The sequence below is a fragment of the Pleurodeles waltl genome, chromosome 1_1 (genome assembly GCF_031143425.1).
Source record: "Pleurodeles waltl isolate 20211129_DDA chromosome 1_1, aPleWal1.hap1.20221129, whole genome shotgun sequence".
Classification (NCBI taxonomy): domain Eukaryota; kingdom Metazoa; phylum Chordata; class Amphibia; order Caudata; family Salamandridae; genus Pleurodeles; species Pleurodeles waltl.
The window spans coordinates 178706177-178734013 of record NC_090436.1 but is presented as its reverse complement, the minus strand read 5'-3'; the positions used below and the strand labels follow the sequence as shown (position 1 = coordinate 178734013).

Sequence of the window (27837 nt, the reverse complement as noted above, 5' to 3'; positions counted from 1 at the left end):
CTACAGTTGTACGCGTTCACTAGGGATAAATGAATGTTAGATGCTTCAGAATATACACAATTTAAACAAGCTGTTTCGAATTGAGAATAAATACTGTATTTTACGATTTGCAAATGTAATCAAAGAAGCACGGTTTATCTGAAAGCACATTTTCTAGTAGTTATTTTAACAACTGCCACCACTGCTTGGGCATGCACTGTTCACATACAGGCAAGTGAATAACCTATAGTTTGATGAAAGGCAGGACTATGATAAATACATTTTTATTTACTGCAAATAAATCAACAGAGAAACTGAACGAGGCTTAGAAAGAAACTATCATGTTTTTTCTACTTCAGTACAAAATTCATGACAACACAAGTGAAATGGTGCAAGAATTATTATATGTGCAGTGTGTTCACTCATTCAAGAAAATTTGTTAAGTACGTATAAGTCTTAAAATATCTCATTTAATAAAAATTATCATAAAATACTATAGTCAGTGAATCTGGTGCTTTTTTCTGTCCGGGAGTCCACTTGGCTCCACTGGCCTGCCTCCGTGCCCCTGACCCTCCGTCTGCCGCCAGGAATAAAAGTTCGAGGCCCTCCACCACCTGCAGGCACCCGCCTGCGGCTCATCCCTGGTGCCTATTGGTAGGCATATCTTGTTGTGCTCTGATTTGTTGCATTTCGTTTATTTAAAATCATTTTTTCGTTTTCTGTACTGTTTTTATCTGCCCCTGTGCCCTCTTTGTATGCCGCTTCGTTTTCTGCCCTTATTGTGTGCTCGGCCGTTTTCAGCCGGGTCTTGCCGGTCTCCTGATCCCTGCCGCTGCGTCCCCGCCCCCCTCGCACCCTCATTGGCCCTTCCCTCCCACCTCCCAGCTGCTCCTCCCTCCCACCTCCCCCTCTTAATGGCGGCCGCACCAACCCAAGACAGCACCCCGCCTGCGCACAGGCCAACCCCAAGCACACACATGGACCATTCACGCCGTTTTACCTGCACTCACACAAACACCAACACGCACCACAAAAACACCACCAACACGCACCACAAAAACACCACCAACACGCACCACAACACCACCACCAACACGCACCACAACACCACCACCAACACGCACCACAACACCACCACCAACACGCACCACAACACCACCAACACGCACCACAACAACACCAGCACGCACCACAACAACACCAGCACGCACCACAACAACACCAGCACGCACCACAACAACACCAGCACGCACCACAACAACACCAGCACGCACCACAACAACACCAGCACGCACCACAACAACACTAGCACGCACCACAACAACACTAGCACGCACCACAACAACACTAGCACGCACCACAACACTAGCACGCACCACAACAACACTAGCACCACCACCACGCAACCACCTTAACTGCATAATCCTGAACACCCGCTCCGTCCACAAGCACGCCATCGAGCTCTGGGACCTGATCACAACACATTCCGCTGACATAGCCTTCCTCACGGAAACATGGATGAACTCCTCATCAGAACCCGACATAGCCATCGCCATCCCAGAAGGCTACAAAATCTCCCGTAGAGACCGTATAAACAAGCCAGGAGGAGGCATTGCCATCATACACAAAAACACCATCAAAATCTCCACCAACACCCACGACACCCTAGAAAGCGCAGAACACCTACACTTCTTAATTCACATAAACACCAACACCACCCTTAGAGGAACCCTCATTTACAGACCACTGGGACCCCGCCCCCCCTTTTTGCGATGCCATCGATGATACTATCAGCTCCCACTCCCTCACCTCCACAGAGTACATACTCCTTGGTGACCTCAACTTTCACCTGGAAAGCACTCACGACCGCAACTCCACAACCCTGCTAGACAACCTAATGAAGCTAGCACTCAAGCAACCGGTCACCTCACCCACTCACTCAGCAGGACACACGCTTGATGCAATCTTCACCTCCAGCAACCACATCACTTTTACCCACACCACCGAACTGCACTGGACTGACCACCACTGCGTCCACTTCTCCTTCATGAAACCCACCACCGACAACACACCACACCCCACCAAATGTGGGACAAGGTCCCCATAGAACACCTGAATGCCAAAATCCCACAAGCTCCACCCCCCATCACCAACGACCCCAACATTGCTGCCCACAACCTCACACAAAGGTTAACAACTTGCGCAGACTCCCTCGCCCCACTGAAAAGAAACAACAACACCCGCACCATCAAGACCGCCCCCTGGTTCACCACAGAACTCGAAGCCTCCAAACGAGAATGCTGCAAAATTGAGAAAGCATGGTGCCAAGAGCCCTCAAAGAGACAATTTCTCTGCCCTCAAAACAACCATACGCAAACACCACCAACTCATCCGGACCACCAAACGGTAATTCTACAAAGAACGCATAGATAATAACTCACACAACAGCAAGAAACTCTTTACCATCATCAAAGAGGTCACCAAACCCAAATCCAGCACCATCGACCCCCCTCACACCCAAAACCTTTGCAACTCCCTCTCCAACTACTTTCACCTCAAAATCTTAGACATACACAACAGTTTCACAACATCCGCACCCACATTCACCACCACCAACATGACCAACAGCACAACCCCCACCTCCCCCCCCCCAAACCAACCAACTACACACCTGGACACCAACCAACGACGAAGAAACCGAAAAAAACATGAACTCCATCCAAACAGGCTCACCCATAGACCCCTGTCCCCACCACATATTCAACAAGGACAGCCAAATCATCGCTCCACAGCTCCGCGCCGTAATCAACAGCTCCTTCAATGCCGCAACCTTCCCAGACACCTGGAAGCACGCCGACGTCAACGCGCTCCTCAAAAAACTCAAAGCAGACCCGGAAGACCTCACGAACTACCGCCCATCTCTCTTCTCCCCTTCCCCGCAAAGGTCGCTGACAAGATAGTGAACGCCCGGCTATCTCACTTGGTGAGGAAAAAATGCACTTGATGCCTCCCAGTCTGGATTCCGCAAGAACCACAGCACTGAGACCACCCTCATCACCTGCACAGACATCAGAACCAGAGTGGAGAAAGGCAAGACCGTCGCTCTCATCCTTCTGGACCTCTCAGCAGCTTCCAACACAGTATGCCACCAAATCCTCCGTGCACGCCTTTTTGACGCAGGAATCCGACATAAGGCCCTAGACTGGCTCACCTCCTTCCTCGCCGAAAGAACCTAAAGTGTTCGCCTCCCTCCCTTCCAGTCCCCAGCAACCATAGTCTGGGTAACTTCGATATAACAACGTGACTGAGAGAAGAGAATTCAGATGATTGATGCGAAGGTAGCAAGACTACAAGATCGTAGAGGTGACTTGAGATTCTGTCATTGGGCTCATACTCTTTGAGAGCCTGATTTGATGCTGATCAACTGGTGACCTGAGGACGAAGACTGACTCTGTTGCTGACCCATACCGAGGATAGGTAGATATGACAATGTGACTGAATTATATTTTTGTGCCTTTTCTTTCTAGGTACCAAATGCGCTGTCTAATTGTTTTCTTAGCTAGATGTTTTTCTAAAATTCTTGTTTCTAAATTGTTTTGCAAGAAGTTCCACATGCTGATGCTAATCTGGGTTAGATGAGGTTTCCCTTACATGATGTTGACAGATTACAGAGATAAATGGTTGACAAACTGTTTTGCTAAACTTCACGACAGGAATGACTTATTGTCTTTGTTTCATTGTTTGACTTATGTTAATGCTTTAGAATGCACTCTGATGGAAGTTTTGATTAGATTATGTTTTTGGCTCCTTCTAAAAAACTGATGGCGGACTTTGATTGAATTGAGTTGAATTAATCTTGTGACTTAGTACCTTAATTAACAGGGAAATAAAATTACTAAAACGTATACGGAGTTGTGGTTATTCATGACTAAACGGTCATGGTGTGATGTTTATTGATTATTGACTTGTTTAATGGTTATTAAATTTTGTGTACTGATTATTGGGGAACATCGGTCATACCATAGGTAGAACACTCCATGCGAATCAAAAGGTTCATCGACCTATGCGTGTCCCCTTGTAAATTTACTTATTAAGGACCAGGCGCGCTAGCAACACTAATCCACAGGTTTACCAGGAGAACACCGTTCCATAGCAGGAGAGAGATGCTTATTGTTTTAGATCCAGGAACATCAAAGATGCTTGAATTTGGATTAAAATGCAGTTTCTGGATCTGTGGTAAAATGATTCCGTTTCAAGAAAAAGAAGAACTTGACCCAGTCCAGTTCTGACTCCAATACTACGTCTGGTAACCCACTGTATCACAGGAGGGCCATGTAAACAGCAGGGTAAATGACAATAATTGCGTACATCCAGAACTGAGGTGTCCAGTTGAGGAAAAACAGAGGCTGTGTTCATTTATTGGCCTATACTCCAATTGCCAGTTGCAGAATGTCTTGTTAGCAGCTGTATGTTCAGAGAGTTGCGTTGTGGCCTTACTTACTGTGATGTTTGTTAGGAAAAAGAGGTCTAAGATTGGTTAATAGTAGGATCTGCATAGGTCTATTTCAGCAGTGATGGCTTAACATGTTCTTTCAGCTTCTGCAGGAGAGACCCACTGATCAGGATTGTGACATCACAAGCCTCGAAAGGAAGAACTCCTGAAGTCAGTCTATTATACAAAGGTATTCTGAGCTGTTAAAGGGCTTGATTGTTGCCCCCAACCCAGCACTTGAGTCAAGCTCATCAGCTTGAAGACCTAAAGGATAATGGATGATGAGTCAAATGTGTCCTGGGTATTATCTTGTGGATCTTCACAATGTTTGAGGAGGCCACGCAGTGTAACTGCAATGCAATGGGGCACAGGTTCCAAACTTTCAAGTCCAGATATTACTTGAATTCTCCTGAACGGTTTACTTGTAGAGTTAAACCTATAATAAAAATCTGTGTATAGCAGTTTTTCTAGCTTACTTGACGACATGGTTTCATCTCTTCACATTGTTATGGCATTGAGCATAGTCTGCCTCTGATCTGATAATGTGCTAACTTCATTTTGTGGCCCGAGGTCATTAATTTTGCCCGGTTTATTGAGAAAGCAATTATTCACAGGGTTTCAGGTCAATTTCAGATTATTCAGCTTGCAGGGCACAATCAGCATCCCAGGGATGTTAATATTTAGGCTGCTGAGCAACTGGCAATTGGTTTGGCAGACCCAGCTTAATAAGTGGTAAACGATACCACGTCCAAGTTATGAGATTTGTCTTTGACCCATAGATAGGAATTCAGTCGTATCACCACCGAGTAGAGCCAGTTATTTTGCAACTAAATGTAAAATCATCAAAAGCAGGAAGTCAATATAAAGATATGTTGGTTGCCAAGTTTATCCTCAAGCGCAAATCTGAGTCGTTCACATACATGTGGTAGCCTACCTTGAAAGAGTCCACAATCCCTGGCTTGGGGGCAGGGTAACACTAAACACAGAAGAGTGTTGGTGACAAGGCTGAGCCCTGGGGAAAGCCATATTTTTTGGCTAGTTCAGAGAAGATTGGATGCTTTTTAAGGTCAAATAAATTATTTTGTAAGAAAGATGAAAACCATGTTAATACAGTCGCTCTGATGTGGCACAGACAGGCAGTCTTTCAATTAGCACCTGCAGGTCGATGGTATTTAAGGCAAATGAGAGGTCCAGTAGTATCAATGAGCAATTCTTTTTTTTTTTTTTTTTTTTAATTGTTACTGCTTTCCAACAAGCATCAAGACAGCACATAACCAGTAACAGGGCAACAAACGCTCAGAGCCTATAGTAATCCATACATTACCATTTTTTCAATCCCATACCTATCCACACTGCCTCTCCCTTCTCTATCTCGGTTATCATACACAGTCAATGCTTTAATTGTCTGCAAGCAGCCCTCTATATGATTGCCATGTCCCCTAGGTCTTCGTCCATTTCTAAGGGCAATCTCTGCCTTCATAAATCTGATGCTCCGCCAGCATGCTCCAGTCCTCTTTCCCAGCAGCTTGGCGCTTTACTCTAAATCCGCCCCCAAAGACATGCATGTAAGTGCTGCTTCCCAATACTGCTGTATCTTTTGGCGTTTCCACGGGATTGAAAGATGGATCCTTCTTTAGAATAATCACTCAGACAGTACTTGGAGTTCATCCTACCCATTTTCTACTGCACTGTTCTGGGGTAGTAGGATCTATGCAAGATCCACAACTGTATCAGTCTAAAACGTGACCAGATCAACACTTCCTGTGGTCCCCCTTTCCCACTCCGCACCTCAAAACATCTTATGTCCCTCTCCTGGATTTAACTTAATTTCTTAAGGAGATCGGCTACATTACTAAGTATCTTTTTTATAGCTCAAGGAGATGGCCTCAATGTGCAAGGATGACCCTCATCACTGACACCGAGTGGTTATTCACTGTACACATACACCAGCTTTTAATAAAACATTTCTAATAGGAAATGTATTTCAGAATAGTAAACTACGTGATACAACCCATACTTAAATTTCAAAGAAAAGTCCAATTTAAGAGTTGAAAGGCCAAATTGTCTTTGAGTAGTAACAACGAGGCATCCTCCAACCTCCCAAACCCCCAGGTGCAGATGAACCAGAGAAGCGCTTAATTAACCACTACTCACTTCGGGCAAATCTCCACTGTCAATGTGTTCAGGTTCCAGATCTTCACTGATGTGCCTCCTGGAGCGGAATACTCGGTGGGCCTCTTGTTGTATGTGCCTGATGTTATTGTCCGATTCAGAGGCAACATCACTGGATAGGGCAAGCAGAGTCAGAAGATGAGTGAGGAATGAACATTGGTATAAAATGCAACAAAGATTGAAATAAAATTACACGCACATATGAACAAGCAAGCCTGACACAACATTTGCTGCTGGGGCATAGCTATATTTCTTTAAAGAAATATGAGCAAGTGCTTTCCAGCTGAATACAATCTCATAGTCCTTTATAGTCATAGGCTTCTCTAAAGGTGAACAAAACCACCTGGAGGCAGGAAAATAGGTAATCAATTGAAGTAAAATGCGTTAAAGAGTGGATCAATATTGCTGCTTCGAAATTAAACCAAAGAAACAGTTGTTCAGGAAAAAAAAAAAAAAAGTCACACTGTTCATCTGCTAATACCCATCCAATGATCACTTTTTTGACTTCTAAAACGACTGTTGATCACAGTTGTACATTATGCCAATTTCACAACATTAAAAAACTTTGAATCTTACACTAGGCTCGGTCGATGCCACTGTGTGGTCCTGTTGTTGTGGTTCACGTAGTACGTGCGGCCGAGATTGTCCACTTTCTCCTCCCATCCCGGGGGCATTGGTGGAGGTGGAGGCTCATGCTGATGCTGAGAGACCGATTCACTTGAGTCGACTGCATCCCACGCCTGTTGTTTAAGATTAAAAAAAAAAAAGTAAAAATGTGTTAATGTCACCCTTTACTGTGTTCATATCTCCAAACTTCAGAGAAGACAACTGGTTATGAAAGAGCAATAAACTAGTTGGCCTCCTCAATTCTGAACGGCCCTACATCAAAAATGCAAACACTAACTAAAGTGCTTCCATCGCTCTGCAGTATTTTCATATTCATCTCATGCTCTGTAGGTCCCATAATGATTGTTTATCCAGCACCGTTATTTAAGCAAACCTTAATCAACTCAGAAACAAAAATAGGCGGCAAGTAGGAACAAGAAAATGTACAGGGTGCAAGCAGCTACTTCAGGAAATAAGTGTCCTGGTGCTAGTGGTACCACTTAGTCAAACACTACCACAAATCATTAGGAATACAGACAGGCCAATCCAAGGTACTGACAACACTTTTAAGCAGTGGTATTATACCATGGTGATTTCACCTGGTACCCTTCCATGACATAAGAAATAAAGTAATTACTTTGTAACTAACGAATGTGGATCAATTAAAAAGGCATTGACAAGTATAGGCTGCAAGTGTTAGCATCCTCGATTTTCAGGCCTAGACAGAGCGCAGCTTTCGCCAGACCTTATTATTGGATCAATATAAATAAAAAATAAAAACTTTAAAAACTTTTTAGGAAGGGGCTTTAGCTTTGCCCCTCATATTGATCACCCTCCGGACTTGATATGATTGGCCAGACATTGTGTGCATCCACTGGAAAAGGGTGCTTATAATGAACAGATTACTATTAATGCGGTAGGCCAGAGTTTGCATGGCGACATGCCAGTGATCGGTTCATTGCAAAAGTTGTTGTCAGAAGCCATACGGTCTGACCTCGTTCAGAAGGCCTGAATTGCTTACTGTGAAAAGCATATGTTAAACCCAATCGGCTTTTATGGGTGGAATGCTATTACACAGTGGTAAAGCCTGCAGACATATTTTCTAACATGGATTAAGAGATTAGCATAATACGCTAGACTTTTGGTTACTCCCTCTGACAAACCCTGTTGTTTTGTACTATCATTGCTTTTCTCTCCCTTTTTTTTTTGTTTACACTTGGCTCGACAGTGCAGCTGTCTGCCTAGACGATTATCAGAAAAGGAGTTGTAAGGCATAGTATTAAGAGAGGGGCTAAAGCTCCACCCACTATTTTCTACAAGTATTTGCCTGAAAAAAAGTTGCATTACTCTATTTAAGTCTTAGGTCCATTACTCAGAACATGATAAGGCCATTGGTTAACACAGACCCAAGTCAAATACAGAAAGAAGCAATTTTCATGGTGTAATCCCAAAACCAATATAGTAAAAAGGGGTTTCACATTGTTTGACAAACATTCCAATAGGCCGGCTTTTACGATGTTAGCCTGCTGGTGCACAGCTGTCTCACCTATAATGGAACCAGACTACATTTACAAGGTCAGTTGCCCCCTGTGATGTATCTTTAGGGCACACAATTTGCACTCTGGTTAATCTGTAAGGCCCATATACGTTGGGTTCAATTTATAATGCCACCTGCGATCTTGTAAATATTGAATTTGATTACAGTATTTAGTTGTGTGTGCATGAAAGCACGTCTTCTTTTTAAAGAAAATACACTGGCAGGATACAGATAATAGCATCAATGCTTAATTCCCACATATTCCAAGTCAATAATGTGCCCCACATAAGAAGTGAGCACAGCAAAAGCACACCCGTACCAAACCCCAGTTTTTTTTATAGAACATTGTGAGCACCCCATTCAACAGATGAAAGTGGATTCAATTATCACTGATGAGAGTTCAAATTTATATAATTCAGGGTTCAATCTTTCCTCATGCCATAGCAAGGGGAGGCACCTACTGGTTGTCACACACATTTGAATTTCAAGAACAAGATTAGAGGGATCTCAGTATTCAAATATGGTGAATGGAGAAACATAACTTTCAAGTTGTGCGTTTGTACTAAAATGGTGCTAAACCTACCTGTGCTGCAGGAGGGATTCTGTAATTTCATGAGTTAGCATGTTCAAAATGTGACTGAACATATATGGACGTACACTGACACCCCTTCAGGCCTTTTGAATTTTCTGGTAGTGTGTTTTCAAAAACGTTGTCACAAACGCAGTGGACCACTCATTTTACACTGTGAACGACTTTGCAAAGCCTGTCGACTTAACCTTTAAGATTGTGAAAATCCTCATGTTTTCCGACACCCCACGGTATCTCACAGATAACTGTAGAGCACATTTACAGCATTAGTTGCTCCCTGTGATATTTCTCTAGGGTAAGAGATTTGCACCCTGCACCCTGGTAAATCTGAGCAGCCTAAAAGGCAGAGCTCCAACTTGTAATTCCATATGATATTTTACAAATAAGACTCATTGGGCGTATAATTTTTTTAAAGCAAAAAAATAAATAAAAACACTGGTTAGATTCGGATTTATTTGGTGTTATTTTTGTATGTTGCCCAGTTTGAAGTTTCTAGCCCTGGATTGCTCTTTCTCGTTAATCTGTGAGTCAAGTTTTACATTGTGGACTCTCACAAATGCAAAAGGTAACTGTTTTCCATTGAAAAATCTGGGGTCCCTGCAAAAGGAACGAGCATTTGCAATGCAATGGGTCTCACAGTTGCTTGACTTAGAGCTATTAGCGTTGCAAGGTCATAACCAAACTTTTATTGCCACGTAAAATGAAAAGTAAAACAGTTTTATATAAGCGAGTTGATTTAAAGTGCCAAGTCGTGAGTGTGAAGGAGCACACAAAATGAAACAGAAGTTCATCGGCAAATGTGCAGTGAGATCACACTGCGTAGGAAATAAAAATAAAAAGTAGTCCAGAAACCATGCGGGAAATACAGAGCCTCATATGTTTTCAGCAGTTGCCCGGTGCGCTCGAGGAGGGCTAAACACCGAAAAAGGCATGAGGTATGCAATACCTTTCACAAATAAAATCAATGGGATTTTTAAAAGGCAAGCCCACACGCCACCAAAACTGATGGGCGTGCGTTGGGCATGGTTAAAAGCCTACAGATAGATTACAGCAGGCTAGAGCGCTTGCGCGCTTGACCCTAAAAACTTCCTCTTTCCTCTTGTGAACTACTTGATGAACACACATGGAGGAGCTGTAATTTGTTTTACATTGAGTAGCCTTCTGACATCAACTTTATTTCAGGAGCTGCTAGAGTGGTCTCATTTTCATTTTACACATTTGTAATTTTAGGTCTAGTTAAGTTGGTTAAAGTACCCTTTCTTTTTAAAAGTCAAAACACTATTAAGAATCATTGCATACTTTGTAGGTTCTTTGATTTTTTTTTTTTAACACGCTTGGGTGCTTCCATTCATTATTTTTTGCTTTACTGTTTATTTTTTTTAATTTTTTTTTAACTACACTGCTGACGTTTTCAGATACAACAAATTGGCAGTAACTAACTTTCTCCGTAAACTTCAGGAGCTTCTTGCTTCAGGCGCATGTTGGGTGGTAAATAACCTTTAGAAGTTGAATGCAGATAAAAGGGACGTGTTGGTTCTAGACAATCAGCCTTGGACCTGGACTTCCAAAGGGTAGTCTCTGGATTCCAGATCTCCCTCAGTCATTGCTACAATGATGGAAAAAGGTGGTGTTACTATTAACACTGATCTTTAGCCCGCATGTGAACATCATCGATAAATGTTTCCCTTTTTTAAAGAGCTTAAGGAAAACTCTTTGTTGCTCAGAGCTGAAGGGAGAAGGATTGCGATCCAAGCAGCGATCACATCCCATTTGAATTGTTGGAAGGCAGTATTGCTTGGTTTACATAAATATCTTATGTTACCTTCAGACTGTGAAAAAAGCAGTTCCCACACCTGTTACTAGTTGAACTTTCTCCTCAGGCTTCTGGTGAATAAATGCATCTTGCTTAAGACACTTTGCACTGCACACAAGGTGTCTGCTAGCAGTTGTCCTGAATTCTGCAGCACGCTGCTTCAGCCCTCCATGTCCCCTCACATACTATGGTCCTCTAATCATGCACCTTTGGTTGCACCTATATTCCATCACAGAAAAACAGGCAGGCTCGTTCTTGGTCCATTCCCAGTACGTCACAGGTATAAGACTACCCATGTGAGAGCAGGGTGAGTGACGTGCCTGTCAGTGCGGGGCGCAGCACATTAAAGCCAAATTGCCGACACTGCCAATGCCGATTTCATTTAGTGTGCAAAGGTTTGTTCTCCTGTCCCCTCCCCGCAGAAATCTTTTGCCATTATGTTGGGCACAGCACATGGCATGCCAGGACTACGAAAAGCGTTTCTTTACTACCGCTCCCTCTGCTGCAGGTCAGAAGAGCTAACATGATCGCCGTCTATTTATGCTGTAGTTAAGTTATATTTAGATTAAACAAGGCACAGCTGAGAGCGTGCGTAGGCTTAGATGGGGAGAAAGAACAAGGCTGACGCAAATGAATAGAGAATAATTGTGTTATTGTGTTCAAACCAATCTCATGAGATGCAGCACATCGGAACCACAGGAAACCTAGGTAGAGGCAGGTAGGCAGTCGAGCACAGCAGCTGCAGTGATGAGCACAGCCAAAGTGTTCTACTGAGGATGCACATTCTGTACTGTGAGAAAAACGGGAACTAGAGGGAAACCCAGCAAAACCTCAGCTGCCACTACTAACGTTCACATTTCCAAAGTACATCAGCCCCTAACTTTAACGTAGGGCCCGATGTGCAAAGGTCGGGTCGCAATGTAGTGGCTGCCTTTTTCTACAGCGACTTCTATCCTACCCAGCCTTGGCTCTGTACAAATCAGCGGCTGTGCAAAGAAAGCCTTCCATTCTAACAGCAGAAAAATTAATATGCATGGGGTAGATTTGCTTTTCCAACTCTTGTAACAGAATGGAGACTTGTGAGGGATGCAGGATGCCTATTTAGGTCGAGCGCGCAAGCACTCTGACGTGTTGTAATCTATTTGTGGGCTTTTAACCACGGCCACCTCACGCTCATCACTATCACTCGTTCGTGGGCTTGCATTTCAAAAATTCTTTATCATGGGTAAATGCTTTGTGTTCTATACAAATCAGCGGCTTTGCAAAGAAAGCCTTCATTTCTAACAATTCTTTGTTATCATTGGTAAATGCTTTATGTTTGTCCCTCCTTGGGGCAGTTTGGTTACCTCCTTGGAGTCGACCCTGTTACATGGATAATTGCACAACTGCTGCTACATTTGACTGTGAGCAAACTTCTTTTTCCTTTTGTCTCTCTCCTTCACGCTCACGTTAACAGCTCCAACTCAGTCAAACGCAAGACCCACTGCATTACAAATGCTTGTTTATTCTAGGTTTTGTTCCTTAAGGGAGACTTTAATAGGTATCATGCGACTGAGAACTCAACCTCAACTGCAGCTGCAAAGCACCGATACATAGTATTGCAAATGAGTAGGAAGCGGGGGAAGGTGCTCTTCCTCCAGACAAAGGAAGTGATGCTATAGAGTCAGATGTCAAGGGTTGGATGAAGCAGTTTTTCTCATTTGCTTGAAGAGGGGCGTCCCCTTCCAGAAAGTGTCACCTTGACAGCCAGAATTGAAAAGGTGACCAACATCCTCAAGAAGTAGTCCCAAAAGGATGAACAAACCACAACGGCAAAACTCCTAGAGACTCTTAAAATGCATAATTGCAAGGATGAGAAAGCAGAAAATGTTAAGACACCAAACCTATCCAGAATCAGGGTAGCAAAAAGAGCCAGTAATAGACGTACTGGATTTCATAAGTCTGACAAGCATCTTGCTGCAGAAAAATTGATGCACACGTAACAACAACAACAAAAAAAGACAGCAAGAGAACGATTTTGAATGATGTGCAAGTATCCTATTTATACGCCGGGTTCCTTCTATATGATAAAAACAGGAAGTAATATCAGAGGTAAAGTAAATCAGCCATCCCCGATCGGTCATTATTGTATATCCTTAACTGAGTGTCAGCCATCTTGAGTTGGTATGTATAAGAGGTCTGGCAATACTGTTAAATCCACAAGAACAAAGAAACATGGAGGAGAATGAAAAGGAGACAATGTCCTCTTTATGTTCACAGATTTGCTTCTTCTAAGGCTGGTACAGAAAACTAAACTTTGAAGCATGTACGGTCAGCAAACTAACCTGTGCACCAAAGAAGATCATGGATGTCCTCGAGAGCATACCTCTCGTCATAGCAAGTGAGTCAACTATTTAGGAGGTCTTCTACATACAGCAGCAAAGGGTGGGGAGCATTACCATCTGACCCAGTCGGGGAGCATGATGGGGAGATATAGAGAGCAGTATGGGTTCAGGAAGCAATGCCTGGAGGACTGGTGCCACTGGACCCAATACCACACTGCCTCAAGTAAATTCTCTCTGCCCCAAGGAGTAAAGGGATTTGGAATTATGGTCCAACACTGCTTTTGGAAAAGCGTTGAATTCAATTGTGCTGAAGAAGCTTGAAACACCAAGCTCCCCGGCTAAGGATTAGTCAACAAGAATTTTGGATAGTAGGCCATGGGTCTATGGTAATGACTGATCTGCCTTCCTTTGTACGGAAGGGCTTAAAGTGTTTTTTCCCTGGCAGCCAGTATCAGTTCCAACAGAGCCTTGTTGAAAGAAAGAAGAGTTTGAGTTGCCAAAGACACATTTCAATGAGAATGTTGGATTTGGGCTTCACAAATGGAATGGGCAACTCAAGTGACTCTGCGGCTTTAGACACAACAGCTGTGAAAAAACAAACTTCCTCAGAATGAGGGTCCGAAGGATAGGGACCATCAACTTACAGAGAGATGTCCAGACCAATGTAACTCTGAAGGTACTAATAAAAGCCCAGCATGTGCATGATAGGAGGGAGGATGTTATTGGGCTTCAAATAATTTTCCTCCATACCGCAAAATTCAGCTTAGGTAAACTCAAGTGCATGTGCATCAGAGTCGAGGAGTTCTTCCATATGAGAGACCCCCTGGGCCCTGGGTAGTGTGTTAGCCAATTGTTGGCTCTCAAAATAAAGTTTTACCTTCTTCTTAGACACCCAAAGGACTTCCTCCAGGATCGAGGGCTGAGGCAGCGCCAAATACCACTGTAATAGCAGCTTCAAAGATGAGATCAGAAGTGATACTGAAATTAATCCTCCCTGTAACTTAGCAGCACCGAGGCAAGAGCCTGTGAAGGCAGAGCCTTACTGTATTGCTGAGGAGCTGACAATGTCACTGGGCCTTAAGGATATTGGCCCACGATTTGGAGTTTGAATGAGAATAAAGAGGGGAGCAAACTTGAGGACATAACCTTCTGAGAAAAAATAAATAAAATCAACTTCGGACTGACTGGTGGATGGCGCTGCAATCACTGGTCAAAGTTTCTTAAGAAATGGGATTGGCTCCAATAAAGAGGTGGAAGATGCCAGCATCAGAAATTGTGTCACTGACTCCCTGAATGATTTCCTTACATGCCTAAGTCAAAAACAGCTTGACTTCTCACTCCTCATGGCCCATGGGTTAATAGAGGTACAAAAACTATACATCGAGAGATCATGCTCAGGCCCCCAGGCACTACATGCATATGTTGTGGTGATCCGAAAGGGGCATCTACTTGGGACACTGTCAAGAGGGTTTCAACCCTAAGACTTTAGGAGGCAGTATTTGAGGAATTAAGAGAATAGTGAAACAGAGCTCCAGAGACATGTTGGTAAAGGATGGAAAAAGCAAATAACACCATCAAGCAAGGGCCATCATACACAGGCCGATGTCACACTTCCTGGGCAGATATGCTGTGAATGGAGTTGTGTAGTAGGGTTGTGGACGTATTGCTCCAGATTCCTTCCAGATCTAATCTAGCTGGCACCATATTCATACGGTGAGGAATATGTGGGAAGAAGCATACATCAAAAAGAGGTGCAATTGGATAGCATATACTCTATCTCTGGAACGCAAAGCGCAAATTCTATTTTCCAGTGTCCACCAGAAGACTAGTAATTATGCTCCTCAGAATCAGAAAAAATTGGTTCACCAGTTATTTCCAAACTTTGAATTTCTCTTGTGCCAAATTGGTAAGGGGCCAGCAATGAGCTACACATCTGGCCTCATGACTGTGCTTTAGCCACCACACAGGGAGTTGCGGGAGTTATCCAGCCTAATAGACATTCATCCTTTCTGTTGGCAGAAGGGGTCATGTTCGAAAAGACTGTACTTTCTCCACCCAAGAAAGAACTGTTGGCTTTCTATCCCTTGCCTTTCACCTCTGATGGCAACAGAAAATGAGCTGTGGCAGCAGGTTGAGGCGGACCCAGTGCAGTGGTGCCTTACTTCAAAACTCCAAGTTGGGATCACTGCCTAACCCCAGTGTCTCCTGTGCAGGCCTCTGGTAAATTAGCCCATACCAACCTTTATGTGGGTGAGAGTGCAAATATTTTGTGGAATGGTGCCCAACAGTGAGGACCACAAATCACTGAACATATGATTTTTATGTCTTAAGCTCATAGATTAGTCTCTTACAAGCAGGTCACCAACAATTTAAACTCATGTTCTTACGGTTTTGAGTCAATGGGTATGTGCTTTAGGAATGGTCTAGGCATTTTTATTCATTTTTAGGTTTCTGGTAAGTGATCCCTCTGGCTGGTTGCTTCAGTTTCCCCAATGCATATTAGATTCAGCTACCAATGAGATCGTTCAACAAGTTCATTGCTTCTGAGGTCAGCCCAGCTGTAACTTGCTAATGTAATGATATATTATTTCTGCAACATGCCAGTGACATGGTTTGTGGGTTAATGCCCCACCACTGGGATTATGCACTTACTTCAGTAAAGTCATGTGGACTAATTAAAATGTCTCCACTTGAGTGTGGATGGGTGCTGTCCCTTTGTGATCATATGTGCTCTGTTCTTTATTTACTTCGCTTCTCTGGCAGCAAGCACTAGGAAGCAACACATTTCTCTTTAGTGAAGCTGCATGGATCTCTGGAATACGATTACTAACCAAAATAACACAACCACTCTTTCAATGTCTTCTGTATTTGCCCCAGCAAGCACAAATAGGTGAGGGATATGATTTTTTTTCCTACCTAGGCTTCAACTAGTGATTAATTGCATTGGCACTGGGAGGGTTCCAATGGCCTTAAGATGTGTATTTCATGGGCATGGCTTTAAAAAGGGCTGTGGTTACTTGAAGTTTATGCCAAAACAACTCAGATATGTGGACAATATGCTGCATGTGTGTCTTCCCTATGATTACCAGTGTCTCCTTCTTGGGATTATCCTTATTTCAGTTACTTGCTAAGGTTCAGCCACAGAGATGTGTAATGTTCTATGATTTCTGTAGACACCAGTTGAATATATGAATTTCAGTCAAGTAAGGCAGAGTGCTACCAGAGCCACTGTGAACTGGAGCACTGGTCTATGAATCAGGTATCCGTAAGGAGAATCCCAATGAGGCCTTCTAAGTCTTCATTCTTTCAAGAAAATCAAGGGAGTTCCATTGAAACAGTTTTTCATGCTTGCTATACTCTAAAGCCACAAACTGAGGAGAGAGTGATTTGTTAAAAAGAAAAAGTTGAACTCATGTAAATGGTCGATTCAGCATCCTTTGCAAGGAAACCATCCATGGCAGAATTCTATGTCAGGAAGCTATTTCTCAGGCCCTTTCTCGAATAACACTGTGGGATTTTCAAATTCTTTCCTGTGGTCTTAATTTCCTAGGATGAAGCTAGCCTGCTGCACTTGGAATATAATATATCTTCCAAAATTCTGGACTATCCCAGGTCCCGATGCTATTCCCTTCCTCTCCAATGAACCTCCTTTCCCTCTATTAGACTTACTCTATACAGTAAAACTAGGTGTGTGCTGTTCTTTCACAGTGTGGATTTTGCAGGGCCACAACAGGCAAGTAAGGAAGCCACTTTGATTTTTTTTTTTTTATCGTCTTAGAAATGGTTAGTATTAACTGCCAATTACTTTCTTTCATTTACACCTTTCAGTAGTCAACAAAGTTGACCTCTGACACTGCTAGCTGATAGTCCTGCTAACATGTTTATCTGCATGCAATCCTTCAGTAGGGGATTGTCTACTATTCATTCATTCTTCAGTACTCGTTCTATTTTGAAATTTTTCAATGGTCTCACCAGTTTTCTCTTCAGTGAAACTCTTAACAGTGACTGCACTGCTAGCGGATTCTGTGGCTAATCAGGGGATTTGTGAAGTTGCACCTATTTCCAATAGTTGGAGCACATCCCCTCAATGATTAGGAACAGCTTTCTCCCAAGTTCTGGCTCGGTAAAGATGACATTGTTCAGTGCACTCAACTCTTTCTGCCAGGTTGGATAAACCACCTCTTTGGAACTTTAACCTACTCTTAGTGTCTTGCATTTGCCTGTTGATTGTTTTCTGTGGTTGTATTCTAATTGTGCATCAGTGAAACCTCGGTTTGCAAAGACTGTGATAACGAATATGGTTGAGGTAATAAAGGCATGATTACTTACCTGTAATCTTCATTATTGCTCTACCAAGTCCTCCTCCTCACAGGCCCTGTATTCCCCTTCCTTGGCCTTTGATTTTCCTTGAGACCCAGCACATGCTGGTTAGTTAAAACACCTGGGGGTACAAAGAGAACCATACATAACAGAGGGAGAACGGCAATATATCTAAAAGGTACTCACTATTCAATAACTAATTAGAAATATTTATGAAGCAAGAAGAAAGGTCTTATAGTTAAAGGGTCATGTCTTTGATGCAGGGGCTGAACTCGTTCAAGGATTATAACAACGCACACCTGGACTCTGAGTCATGGAGAGTACAAGTAACAAATTGCACCATTTTCTACTATATAAGACATGGCAAGTAAAGCTCTATGAACCCTGAAACTGGACTGAAACTTTCAACTTGTTACCACTACTTTTGAAAATGGAAAGTCACAAAGTCATACATAAAGAAGTCTGGGCAGCGCAAGAGCACAACATCCAAGATGGCTATGATTTCAAAACGCTTTCCCGCCCAGAACAAAAAAACCATCAACTACGTCTGCCTGAAATGCCCATTGATGCAATGTAAAAAATAATGCTCCAAGCCAATCTAGATGATGCTCTTGACCCGGACTGGCTGACCTACTGTGCTCAGTCTTTGCTGCTTTTTGAACACCCTCCACGAGGGTGCATGGGATTCCTGCTGCAAGGAGCGCTCCTAGCAGTGCTGCAGAGAGAACAGAGGAGTGTGTAGAGAACGTATGAGCAGCTGCGCAAGCTGAGCAGGCTAGCAAACCACAATAGGACGGTGATTAGCGAGCAGAGGGCTGGCAAGCTGGAATAATCCAGAACAAAGCTGGAGCCAGAGGCAGAGGTGTTTGTCCTGGAGGCAGAGGAGGACATCAAGAGGCCGTGAGACAAGGCGGGTAAGGCAGGGCAAAGCAAGTAAGCAGGTTTATGTTACACATAGGGCCGCCATTGCTGCTGTCACTGCCGAAAACGAGACAGGCTCACCGTGAATGCGTATGTCGTGAACCACAGATCCACCGACCTGTGAGAGCTGCCCCTGCTCTGCTCTACTGCTGCTTTTCCCCTTCTCCTGCCAGTGGCCCTAATCAGTCTACTACTGGTCCTCTGTTGTATTCTCTAACACTACGATCTCGCGTATGAAATCTGCATGCCGATTGACCTCTCCCTTCCCCCCGAAGAATACTCAAACTATATCTGTGTATTTCACACATATTCTGCTTTGAAAGTGGGGATTGACAAGTTGACAGTTAAATGTGGAAAAAGTTTAATCCGATGGTTGAATCATCATTATCGTTAGTACCAATTGTTCAAAATCTTGCATGCAACTGAGTGCAGCTACAGATACTACTACCAACTTCAAACTGCCAACATTAATTATGGGACAGACCAGAGTCAGAACACGGCTACTCAAATCCGGCCTGACCTCAACTAAGGGAAAAGGAGGAAAGGAGATGCTTAAAGGTTATTGCAAAAGCTCAGGGAGTCCACCAGCAAGAGGATAACCATACAATGTCATCATTGTCTAATGGCAGTAAATGCTATAGCGAAGGGGAAAGTGAAGTTTTAGATACATATTCCATCGAAAAGCGTAGCTTCTCACCCATTTAAGGTTTAGTTGGTACCAAGACATCTGCAGAGTTGATGTCTCAAGTTCTTAGCAAGAAAACAGTGACGATTGTGTCCATGTTGAGAGTCCTCGGATAAGGATATGGAGGGGGTTTGGGGCCAGGGAATATGTTTAGGTAATCAGCAGATACTCCTTTTGTATTTTGGAAGACAATGGCTCAGACCCCTTCAGTAAAGCCACATACCACTCCCCCATTAGGTGAGAAGCAGGAAATCTGCCAGACCTGTACGGACATTAAGTGGCTAACGGCTAACTCTTACATCAGGCACCAAACGCAGTTTGAGGGAGGGGTTGCCTTCCACAATAACTCCAACCGTCACAGAGTTACGGCAGAAACACATATGGTTAATCTCTACACCGACAGCAGCCTGTGCCCTAGGTCCGTGTCAGCCAGTAAGGTCCATCAATGGGTTGGTATTTAATTGTGAACTAAATCACAGGAGCTAGACCAAGTCATTTCTCCTTCCTCAGCTTCACCTGGGCAGGGATACCCTTTTAAAATGAGACTAAATGAAGACAAATTAAGATGACACAAGAGGAATTAAGTTGGACTTCCACCAGGAATGAACTGAGATCTCAAAGTGCATGACCTGATATTTCATTGTGAGGATCATGACTAGTCCCTGTTCCAGGGTCAGTGAAAATAAGGAACCGGACATACAGGATTCTAAAGGTCCCAAAACTGACAGACCACTATCCCAGCTCAGAGAAAAAGAATGTAGGTCCTATCCAGTATCAACAAAACCACCTTGCTCCCCAGGAGCACAAAGTACACAAGGTGGTAAATCTGGGATGTAGAAGAAGACTGATCCATTATTGGTATTGTTGAAATCGTTGACAGCTCTTCTGTCTCTGATCACAGACTCGCTGAATAAATAGACAGCTAATGGTCTACTCCGCCTTCTGAAGGCCCAAAAAAGCAAAAAATCTGGGTCATCCGGCACTCCCAGTTTTTGTGCAGCCATCATAAAAAAATGAGTAACACTACCTAGCATACTACCTACAATGATAACAGCTTGGCTGAATATAGAAAGATATCAGGAAGCGTGTCCCTGCTGAATTGCGCCCAGCTGAACAAAATCAAATAACCGCAGTAACAATTCCCGAGATCACTGCCACTAGCCCTAAAATTAGTCAAACTGGATCTTTCTCTAGCACAAGAAAGAATGCCAATGTCCTTGGGATTAAGGAGTGTGCACTAAGGAACACATTAAAGCATCCGTCACATTAAGAGTGCTCTCAGGAAGATCTTCTAAATAATGATGATAGTAGGGGCCTCCCTCCGAACGACCGTTGGAATCTTCTGATCTTCTGATCTTGTAAACGACAACAGATCAGAGTCAAAGAGCAGCTAACACTCTCAAGGAAAAAGAAAAGAAAACTTAAGACTCTTTAAGAAGGAAAATTACAGCTCAAACAATAGCCTATTCAATCAAAGGCAGTGGCCGATTTAATCACACAACAATTTCAGTATAGTCCACAGATACACTCAAAAGCAACATATCCGATACCCTAGGAATGGCTATGAACCTATCAACGGTTTCTCGCTGCCATACCAGAATGTACCGTATTTGAACTCTTCAACTATGTTTTCAGCTCAAAAACAATTCCAGAGAACTGGTGGGGATCAATTCTCCATCCCATACATAAAAGCTGCTCAACTGACAAACCTGAGAACTACAGAACTATAGAGCTGCTAGGCTCTGAAACTAAAGTGTTTGCTAAATTATTACTGGCATACTTACAATCTTGAATTAATTTGCTTAAAGTGTTACCTTTCTGTCAGATAGGGTTTACAAAAAGCAATGAAACCCTGAATAATATCATCAGCATTGTAATGTTGGCAAAGCAACTGCCCAGAAGTCACCATTCTATGTCTATTTCCTGGACTACAATATGGCTTTCGATAAAGTTAATCGGAGCACTCTGTGGCGGAACTTGAAGGACTGGAAAACTTCAGAATGTCTGTTTTCTTATTCTTTGAAAGAATGTATCTGGAAAGAGCAGCAAGACAATTTCGAACTTCACACAGACAATGGCATCCTAAACGAATACTTTTCTACAAGAACTGCAGCTAAGTGAACATTGGGACAGCAAGACAGAGTATGGCCAGTTTAAATTGCAAGTAAATCATACAGCTAGAGTTCATAAAATAAAAACATCAAGTCGTTCAAAAACTGGACAGAGCTCACTTGCTTCTATCGTCTTTCCAGAGTCCCATTTCTCAGCTTTACCTCGGCTTGCACATGAAACCATCATCGTGGGTACTTTAGGTTCCTACTTACAGCTTTAAAAAATGACTTCATCTTGGTGATCCTCCCACCCTTGTATGCGTTGTCGTGGATGTGGCCAGTACGTTGAGTCTCAATCACATTATCTGTTTATATCGGTTTGCAATTAATCTCAGAAGATGGCTTCTGCGCCCATGCTTTAACCTGCTAGGAATTTAGACTCTGGAGGCAGCAGTGTCTGCTTGTCTGAAGAGCACTGACTTAGAGCTATTGGGCAAGCTAATAACATTTTTAGAGATGGCAATTACCACACTTCAAAACTCAAGACTAAACAAACATGTACATCATTGCCTCCTATCACATTGATTATAGCCTTAGAACCCACCGTAGCGGGCTCTACCGGCTATTAAAGGCCCGCGCCCCGCGCCCCGCGCCCCGCGCCCCGCGCCCCGCGCCCCGCGTTAAATGCCCGAGCCGAAGGCGAGGGCATTTAACAAGGGAGAGGGTCTTTAATAGCCAGTAGAGCCCCCTACGGCAGGGTTCTAAGGCTATTAGAACATTCTGCCACTCAGGGCAGAATGTTCTATTAAAAAAAAAAATGTTCACGGAGCCCGAGGCTTTGTTCACAGCTGTTGCTGTGAACAAAGCGAACATTGGAATGTTGGCGCTGCGGGCTTTTACCGGCCAGTAAAAGCCCGCAGCATTCCATTGTTTTCAATGGAGCCCCCAGCATTCCAATGTTCTAATAACACGTTAAGATACTGAAGCTTTTACCGTTCAATATTTCACACATGCTCAGAAGTCCTTCTCAGTTATTTAGTTTCGAGAAAATTTAAAACCAATTTTATCCTCTCGATCCAGTGAGAGTGTTACGATTCATCAGGTTTGGTAGATTTGAAACTTTCTGCTACTATATCACCATCCAGCGAGGGTTTGGCTTTTAATTAATTCTGGTAGTCGTAGCTCTGTGCTGCTAAACTAATGCACTTTATTGTATACATAGCTGCTAGCTTCTTCCTCTATCTTATTACACATTTTTCTGTCGTCATAAATTTTAATGATCTTGGAAGTTATTGGTTTTTATTTGAATATCAACAGAATGCCTTGAATGATGAGGTACCCATAGGTCAAACTGTGGTGCGTAATGTCCACATAATTTTAGATGCAATTACCACCTGCTTTAATTTATTTTTGTCTCAAATGCACAGTGTTCTTATCATTGTATGATTTTTAGTAATCAATCAATAAGTCTGACTTTGAGTTGACTGGCAGACCTCTGCAATTGGGTCAGTGGCGTAACACAGGCTCCCCCCCCCCCACTCACAGCCACCGTGGTGCAGAGGGGGGGCTCCAGGAGGTCCCCTCAACACAGCACCTGAACTGAGTGAGTCCGGAGGGGGCCCCGTCAATGTTCTTTGCAGGAGGGCCTCCTCATGTTTCGTTACACACTGAATTGGGCAGAAGGAAAAGCTGCATGCCCTTGAGGCTTCGATAAGCCCCGGAGGCCCCTAACTAACTAGTGTGGCATGTGTAAAGTGGATGCTGGACGGAGAACAACTGGATAAGAAACGGTGCTGGGCCTCTCCGAAAGACATGCGGGGACTTCTGTCCCGTGTGGAGAGCAGCAAAAGATCTGTAGGGACTTGGGACTGTTGGAGCCTGCACTGCGTGCCTGGGAGGGACTAGAAGACCTCCAGCCCTGGCTGCCTGACTCATGGTCTAGCTGGGAGAGGCTGAGTGCTGACATCAGGAGGGATGCCCACCTTGCATACAATGCAGAGGAACAAAGTGCTGTTAACTCACACTGCTAGCATGTGTTGCATGAGGTGTCAGACACGCGGACTAGACACTGGAGGAAAACCGAGGCCCCAAAGAACCCTTACATGCAAATAAAGTCAATGATGGGCCTGCACATTAACATTACCACTGGAACATTGCTAGTCGCATAAACCTGGCGACCCAGCACAGAATTACAAACCATCAGCGTGCCCTACAGCACTGCATCTAATTGTGAAACGGTCAATACTTTATTAACTGCTGTGGCAGCCTGGCGGTGTAGTCTCAGGGTAGATTCTGACAGGGAAGAGTGAAACAGATGCAAAACAGCCCAGACTAAACTTTAAAGCCAAGAAGTCCTCTGGTTCCCAGAAGCGTCTGAGGAAACATGAAATGAGAGGAGAAGGAGAGAACATAGGCTCAACAAGATATCTAAAGCTTATTAAAAGAAAGAAAGGCAGCTGGAATCTATAGATTCCAAGACTAGACAACGTGATAAAGCAACTAGATAACCAGAAAGGCTGGCCAAACAAACAAAATCAATGGACCAATATGGTAAAGCCCAAGCAAGTTGATATAAAATCATTTGATGTGTCATTATGCATGCACCTTTTGCCAACACTAATAAAGTCCAAAAAAATCCTACATTTACTAGGGTAATGATCATTCTGGACAGTCTATGGTTATGGTGATCGACAGTCATTCAGCTTGTGAATACTGAACTGTGCTGATGAAATGAAAGGGCATAAACTCTGTGAAAACTAATCAGCTAAATAAAGACTGAAAATGTAAGATGCAACAACTGCACCAGCCACAATGCTATGGGCCTTACTGAAAGCAAACATCTGTGCCAATCTGTCTTTATGGCTTTACATTTTCGGCTTCAGGGGCAGGTGCTGTGCAGCTGGAGCTGCTACCTTGAGGAACAGGTGCCCATTTACCCTTTTTTAACATTTGATTTCATTAGCAACAATAAAAGCCAGTACCTTGTAACAAAGGCAAGCACCTCTGGTGAGGTTTAATAGGTTATGAGATTGCAGTAGTGACAACTCAAGTGTGGAAACTCGTTGAATGATAGGGGATTACCTCACTGTAAAGTACAGCAATTTACAGCTAAATCAAGACTGACAAAACCAAAATGAAAGACGTACTACATCAGCATAATGCCATGTTATCCTTACTGAAGGCAGCCCTAACACAGGGACACACTGGTGAAACAATCTGAGCTGCTTTTTAAGTACTACCACGCTATGTTTGTGTTGGCAAATAAACATAACCGTTACGCAACTTCCAACGAAGCAACAATTCTAGAAAGGATGACTGCCAGCAATTGTGAATGATATAATGAGGAACTGAACCTACTGCAATAACATCAGTAGGGATTAGGAGCAACCAAGGACCGAAGAAAACAGCAGAGAGGTGTTACTGACAACACAGAATGAAGACTCAATAAAATTCATAAGGTCTTAACAGCATATTGCATAAAATGTCATGCCCCAACAATCTATAGAAATACATCAGAATTATACATACATGTACAGACCCAATGTGACTTTCTACAGGGCCCTATGCAGCAAAGAAAAGGTCCATTCCAAAGATCACCTATCAAATTAACAGAACTCCCATCACACTCTGATCAAGAAATGCTCTGGCCTGGTTTTAAGGGAGCTGGTGAAGTTGCAATTTTTTGTTTCTCTTCTGTGTAAGATACACTACAGCATCCCACAAAGGTGTCCCATAGTGCACTGATTTTTCAAATCTATTTGAATTATTTTAATCCAAAATTGAAACGTGTTGAATGATCCTAGTAGAAAATGTAGTCCTATACTTACAACATAGCTTTGCTAAAAGTTCACTCACAGTAGCAAAGATGCTGCTAAGAGAGTTGATTCCACACTTTCGATTCCCAACTTCCTTAGAGTCATACCGAGGGACACACTTCAACAGTGAGGTCTTAAGTTTACTAGATGTGGCATTACAAGTTGAGCAAAGGCTACATTGCAGATTGGTGGAAGAAGTTAATAAAACTCTGAATTCCAGACTGGCAAAAGTATGGGCACCCACCACTTTGAAATGGCCAGACGCACTGCCTCTTTTTGATGAGTATGTGCAGTACTCCAGACAGAAAGGCTGGTTAGTCGCCTCATGAAAGCATCATGGGGAGAGCCATGAGGATGCCAACTGTGCCTGCGAATGCACTTGTCAATATTACAGATGATTTGGTACTGGATTCTTGCAAAGGCATAGCTGACATGGCCCTTTCTGTCTCTCATCAGGTTGAAGAAGCTACAGTACAACTGCAGCAGGAGTTCTGCCGCGACCTGTGTCCAGGCAACTAGGTCATGGTTAAGAAGCATGTGAGAAATTTCTGCTTGGAACTGCGCTGGAAGGGGCCCGACCAGGTAGTGTGGTCATTAAGACAGCTGTGAAGTGTGCTGGTCTCCCTAACTGGGTGCAGGCTAGCCACACTTGCAAAGTTCCAGGTCCCCTAGATAATAGAGCACCTGTCACTGAAAAGAAGGTTACAGTGAGTGGGAGGGATCAGGTTAGTCAAGCTATTGGGACTGGACAACTGGCTGATGCTGCACAATTGCGGTCTGAGGAGGGTCTGAGCGAGTTGATAACAGCGGTTGGTATAGAAGGGTCGAGACAGAATCAGTTGACTCATGAAAGCTCAGAAGCTGACAAAGGACCAGATGCTCTAACAAGAAAAGTTGTGCCCGAAGAACTGGCCGAGTGAGCAAACTATGCCAGCTGTACAAGTGCCCCCAAAGACTGTTGAAGAAACTGAGGAGTCAAAGTGACAGTGACGCTGAGAGTTGAATAGATTGGAGCTCAAAAAGGAGAGCACCCATTTGAAAATACTCAGCACCTAAACGGACATATTTTTCAGCAAATTAATAGGAAAAGGAATTTACAACCTTTTGCTTTAACAATATGAAACCAGTTCAACATTCTGAGTTTGTGACTGCGGTGGAGCTGAACTCTGAAATCTCATTACCGCTTTATGAACAAAGACATTATTTCTCGGAAGTGATTATTAGTTACTACGAGCTGTGCTTTTATTAGATACATTTGAGCTTTTATTAGAAGCTTTTCAAACATTTGCTAGAGAAACACTTGATGAACTTTCTAGAAGATCAAGGACATTCTTGTGAATTAAACTGAACTTTTGCAAAGAGATAAATATTTTTATTAATATTTGCTTTGCTCCAAAATCGAGAAAGACTGAAATAGACAGTTGATGTTCTGCAGCCACATTTGCATTTTTTTTTAATTTAAATGTTTTAAATATTTTTATGCTTATTCTTAGTCTGAAATTAGAGAACGCATGGAGTCCACTGGAAATAAAAAGAATAAGCTTATCTACATATGTTTAGGAGTGTTAGTTGTGACAGTCAATGATCATACAATTGCTCATTAGATTGGGTTTATCCGCCTCCAGTGAATTAGATAAGATTAAACCAACAGATGCTCGAATTTTGCAATCCCAATGGCAAATCAAAAATCTTTACTGGATGAGAAAGAGCTACATGCAGATGGATCCAAAGGTGGTTTGTCCACAAATGTCTGTTACAAAGTGCTAAAAGAGTATATAAATTCCATGGAGGTTAAAGATTGTTATGTGTGCACACAGTTGCCTTCATTAGTCAGTGAGGGGATCACTTATCTGACATTTTTGTAGCTGACATTTTTGTATCAGCAGAAATATTATCAGTTTTATTACTTAAACTATGACCTTGCTTTCTCAATTGTCCCAATCATGAAACTTTTGAACAGCATTGCGAAAGCGAAAAACAGTGGGAGATTTCCTTGAACCTAAATTGAAATTTGGTACAGTCTATCCCCACAGAAACAATATGACCTGTATTCTTTCCCCAGTAAAAAAAAATATATTGGACAAGTTGAAGACAGGAGAAGAGTTGTGAAAGCTAAAGTAGAAAAAGGAATAGTGCTACCAGGCTGAGAAAGCAAAAAAAACTCATTCATTAGCAGGAAGTGAAGAATTCCTTGCCTTAGATTGGGAACATGTAGGGAAATTATGTGCTCCGGTCAACAAAGACTGGAGAGCAGGGAGTCAAGGCTTCTGCAATGCGCCCTGGTGCGGTGGGTGGGGCACCAGGGCCTACTCGTAGCGACTGTTCATCGTGGGTGGGGCCCCCAGAAGCATGCAGTGGACACTGGTGGCCACCCCTGGCAGTGCTCGTGTAGGGTGCCTTACCTGGTCCCCATAGGAACCGAGCGCAGGGAGAGACCCTTCCAGCCTGCTGAGATAAAAACTGCCTGTGGACGTCAGATGAAGCGGCCGGAAGGGAGAGAAAGGTGTTGCCTGCCCTGCAGCAAGAGGTGTGA

General features: G+C 43.2%; 1 protein-coding gene across 12 annotated transcripts in view; it reads right to left on the bottom strand.

The window, feature by feature from the left end:
* Positions 1-27837, bottom strand: part of NEDD4L (NEDD4 like E3 ubiquitin protein ligase) — a 945521-nt gene that overhangs the window by 278721 nt on the left and 638963 nt on the right. For all 12 annotated transcript variants that reach the window (XM_069220149.1, XM_069220140.1, XM_069220132.1 and 9 more), the window contains 2 exons: positions 7220-7383; positions 6626-6755 (listed from right to left, as the gene is read on the bottom strand). In XM_069220149.1, the coding sequence (XP_069076250.1) occupies positions 6626-6755; positions 7220-7383 (294 nt within the window). The remainder of the gene's footprint in view (positions 1-6625; positions 6756-7219; positions 7384-27837) is intronic.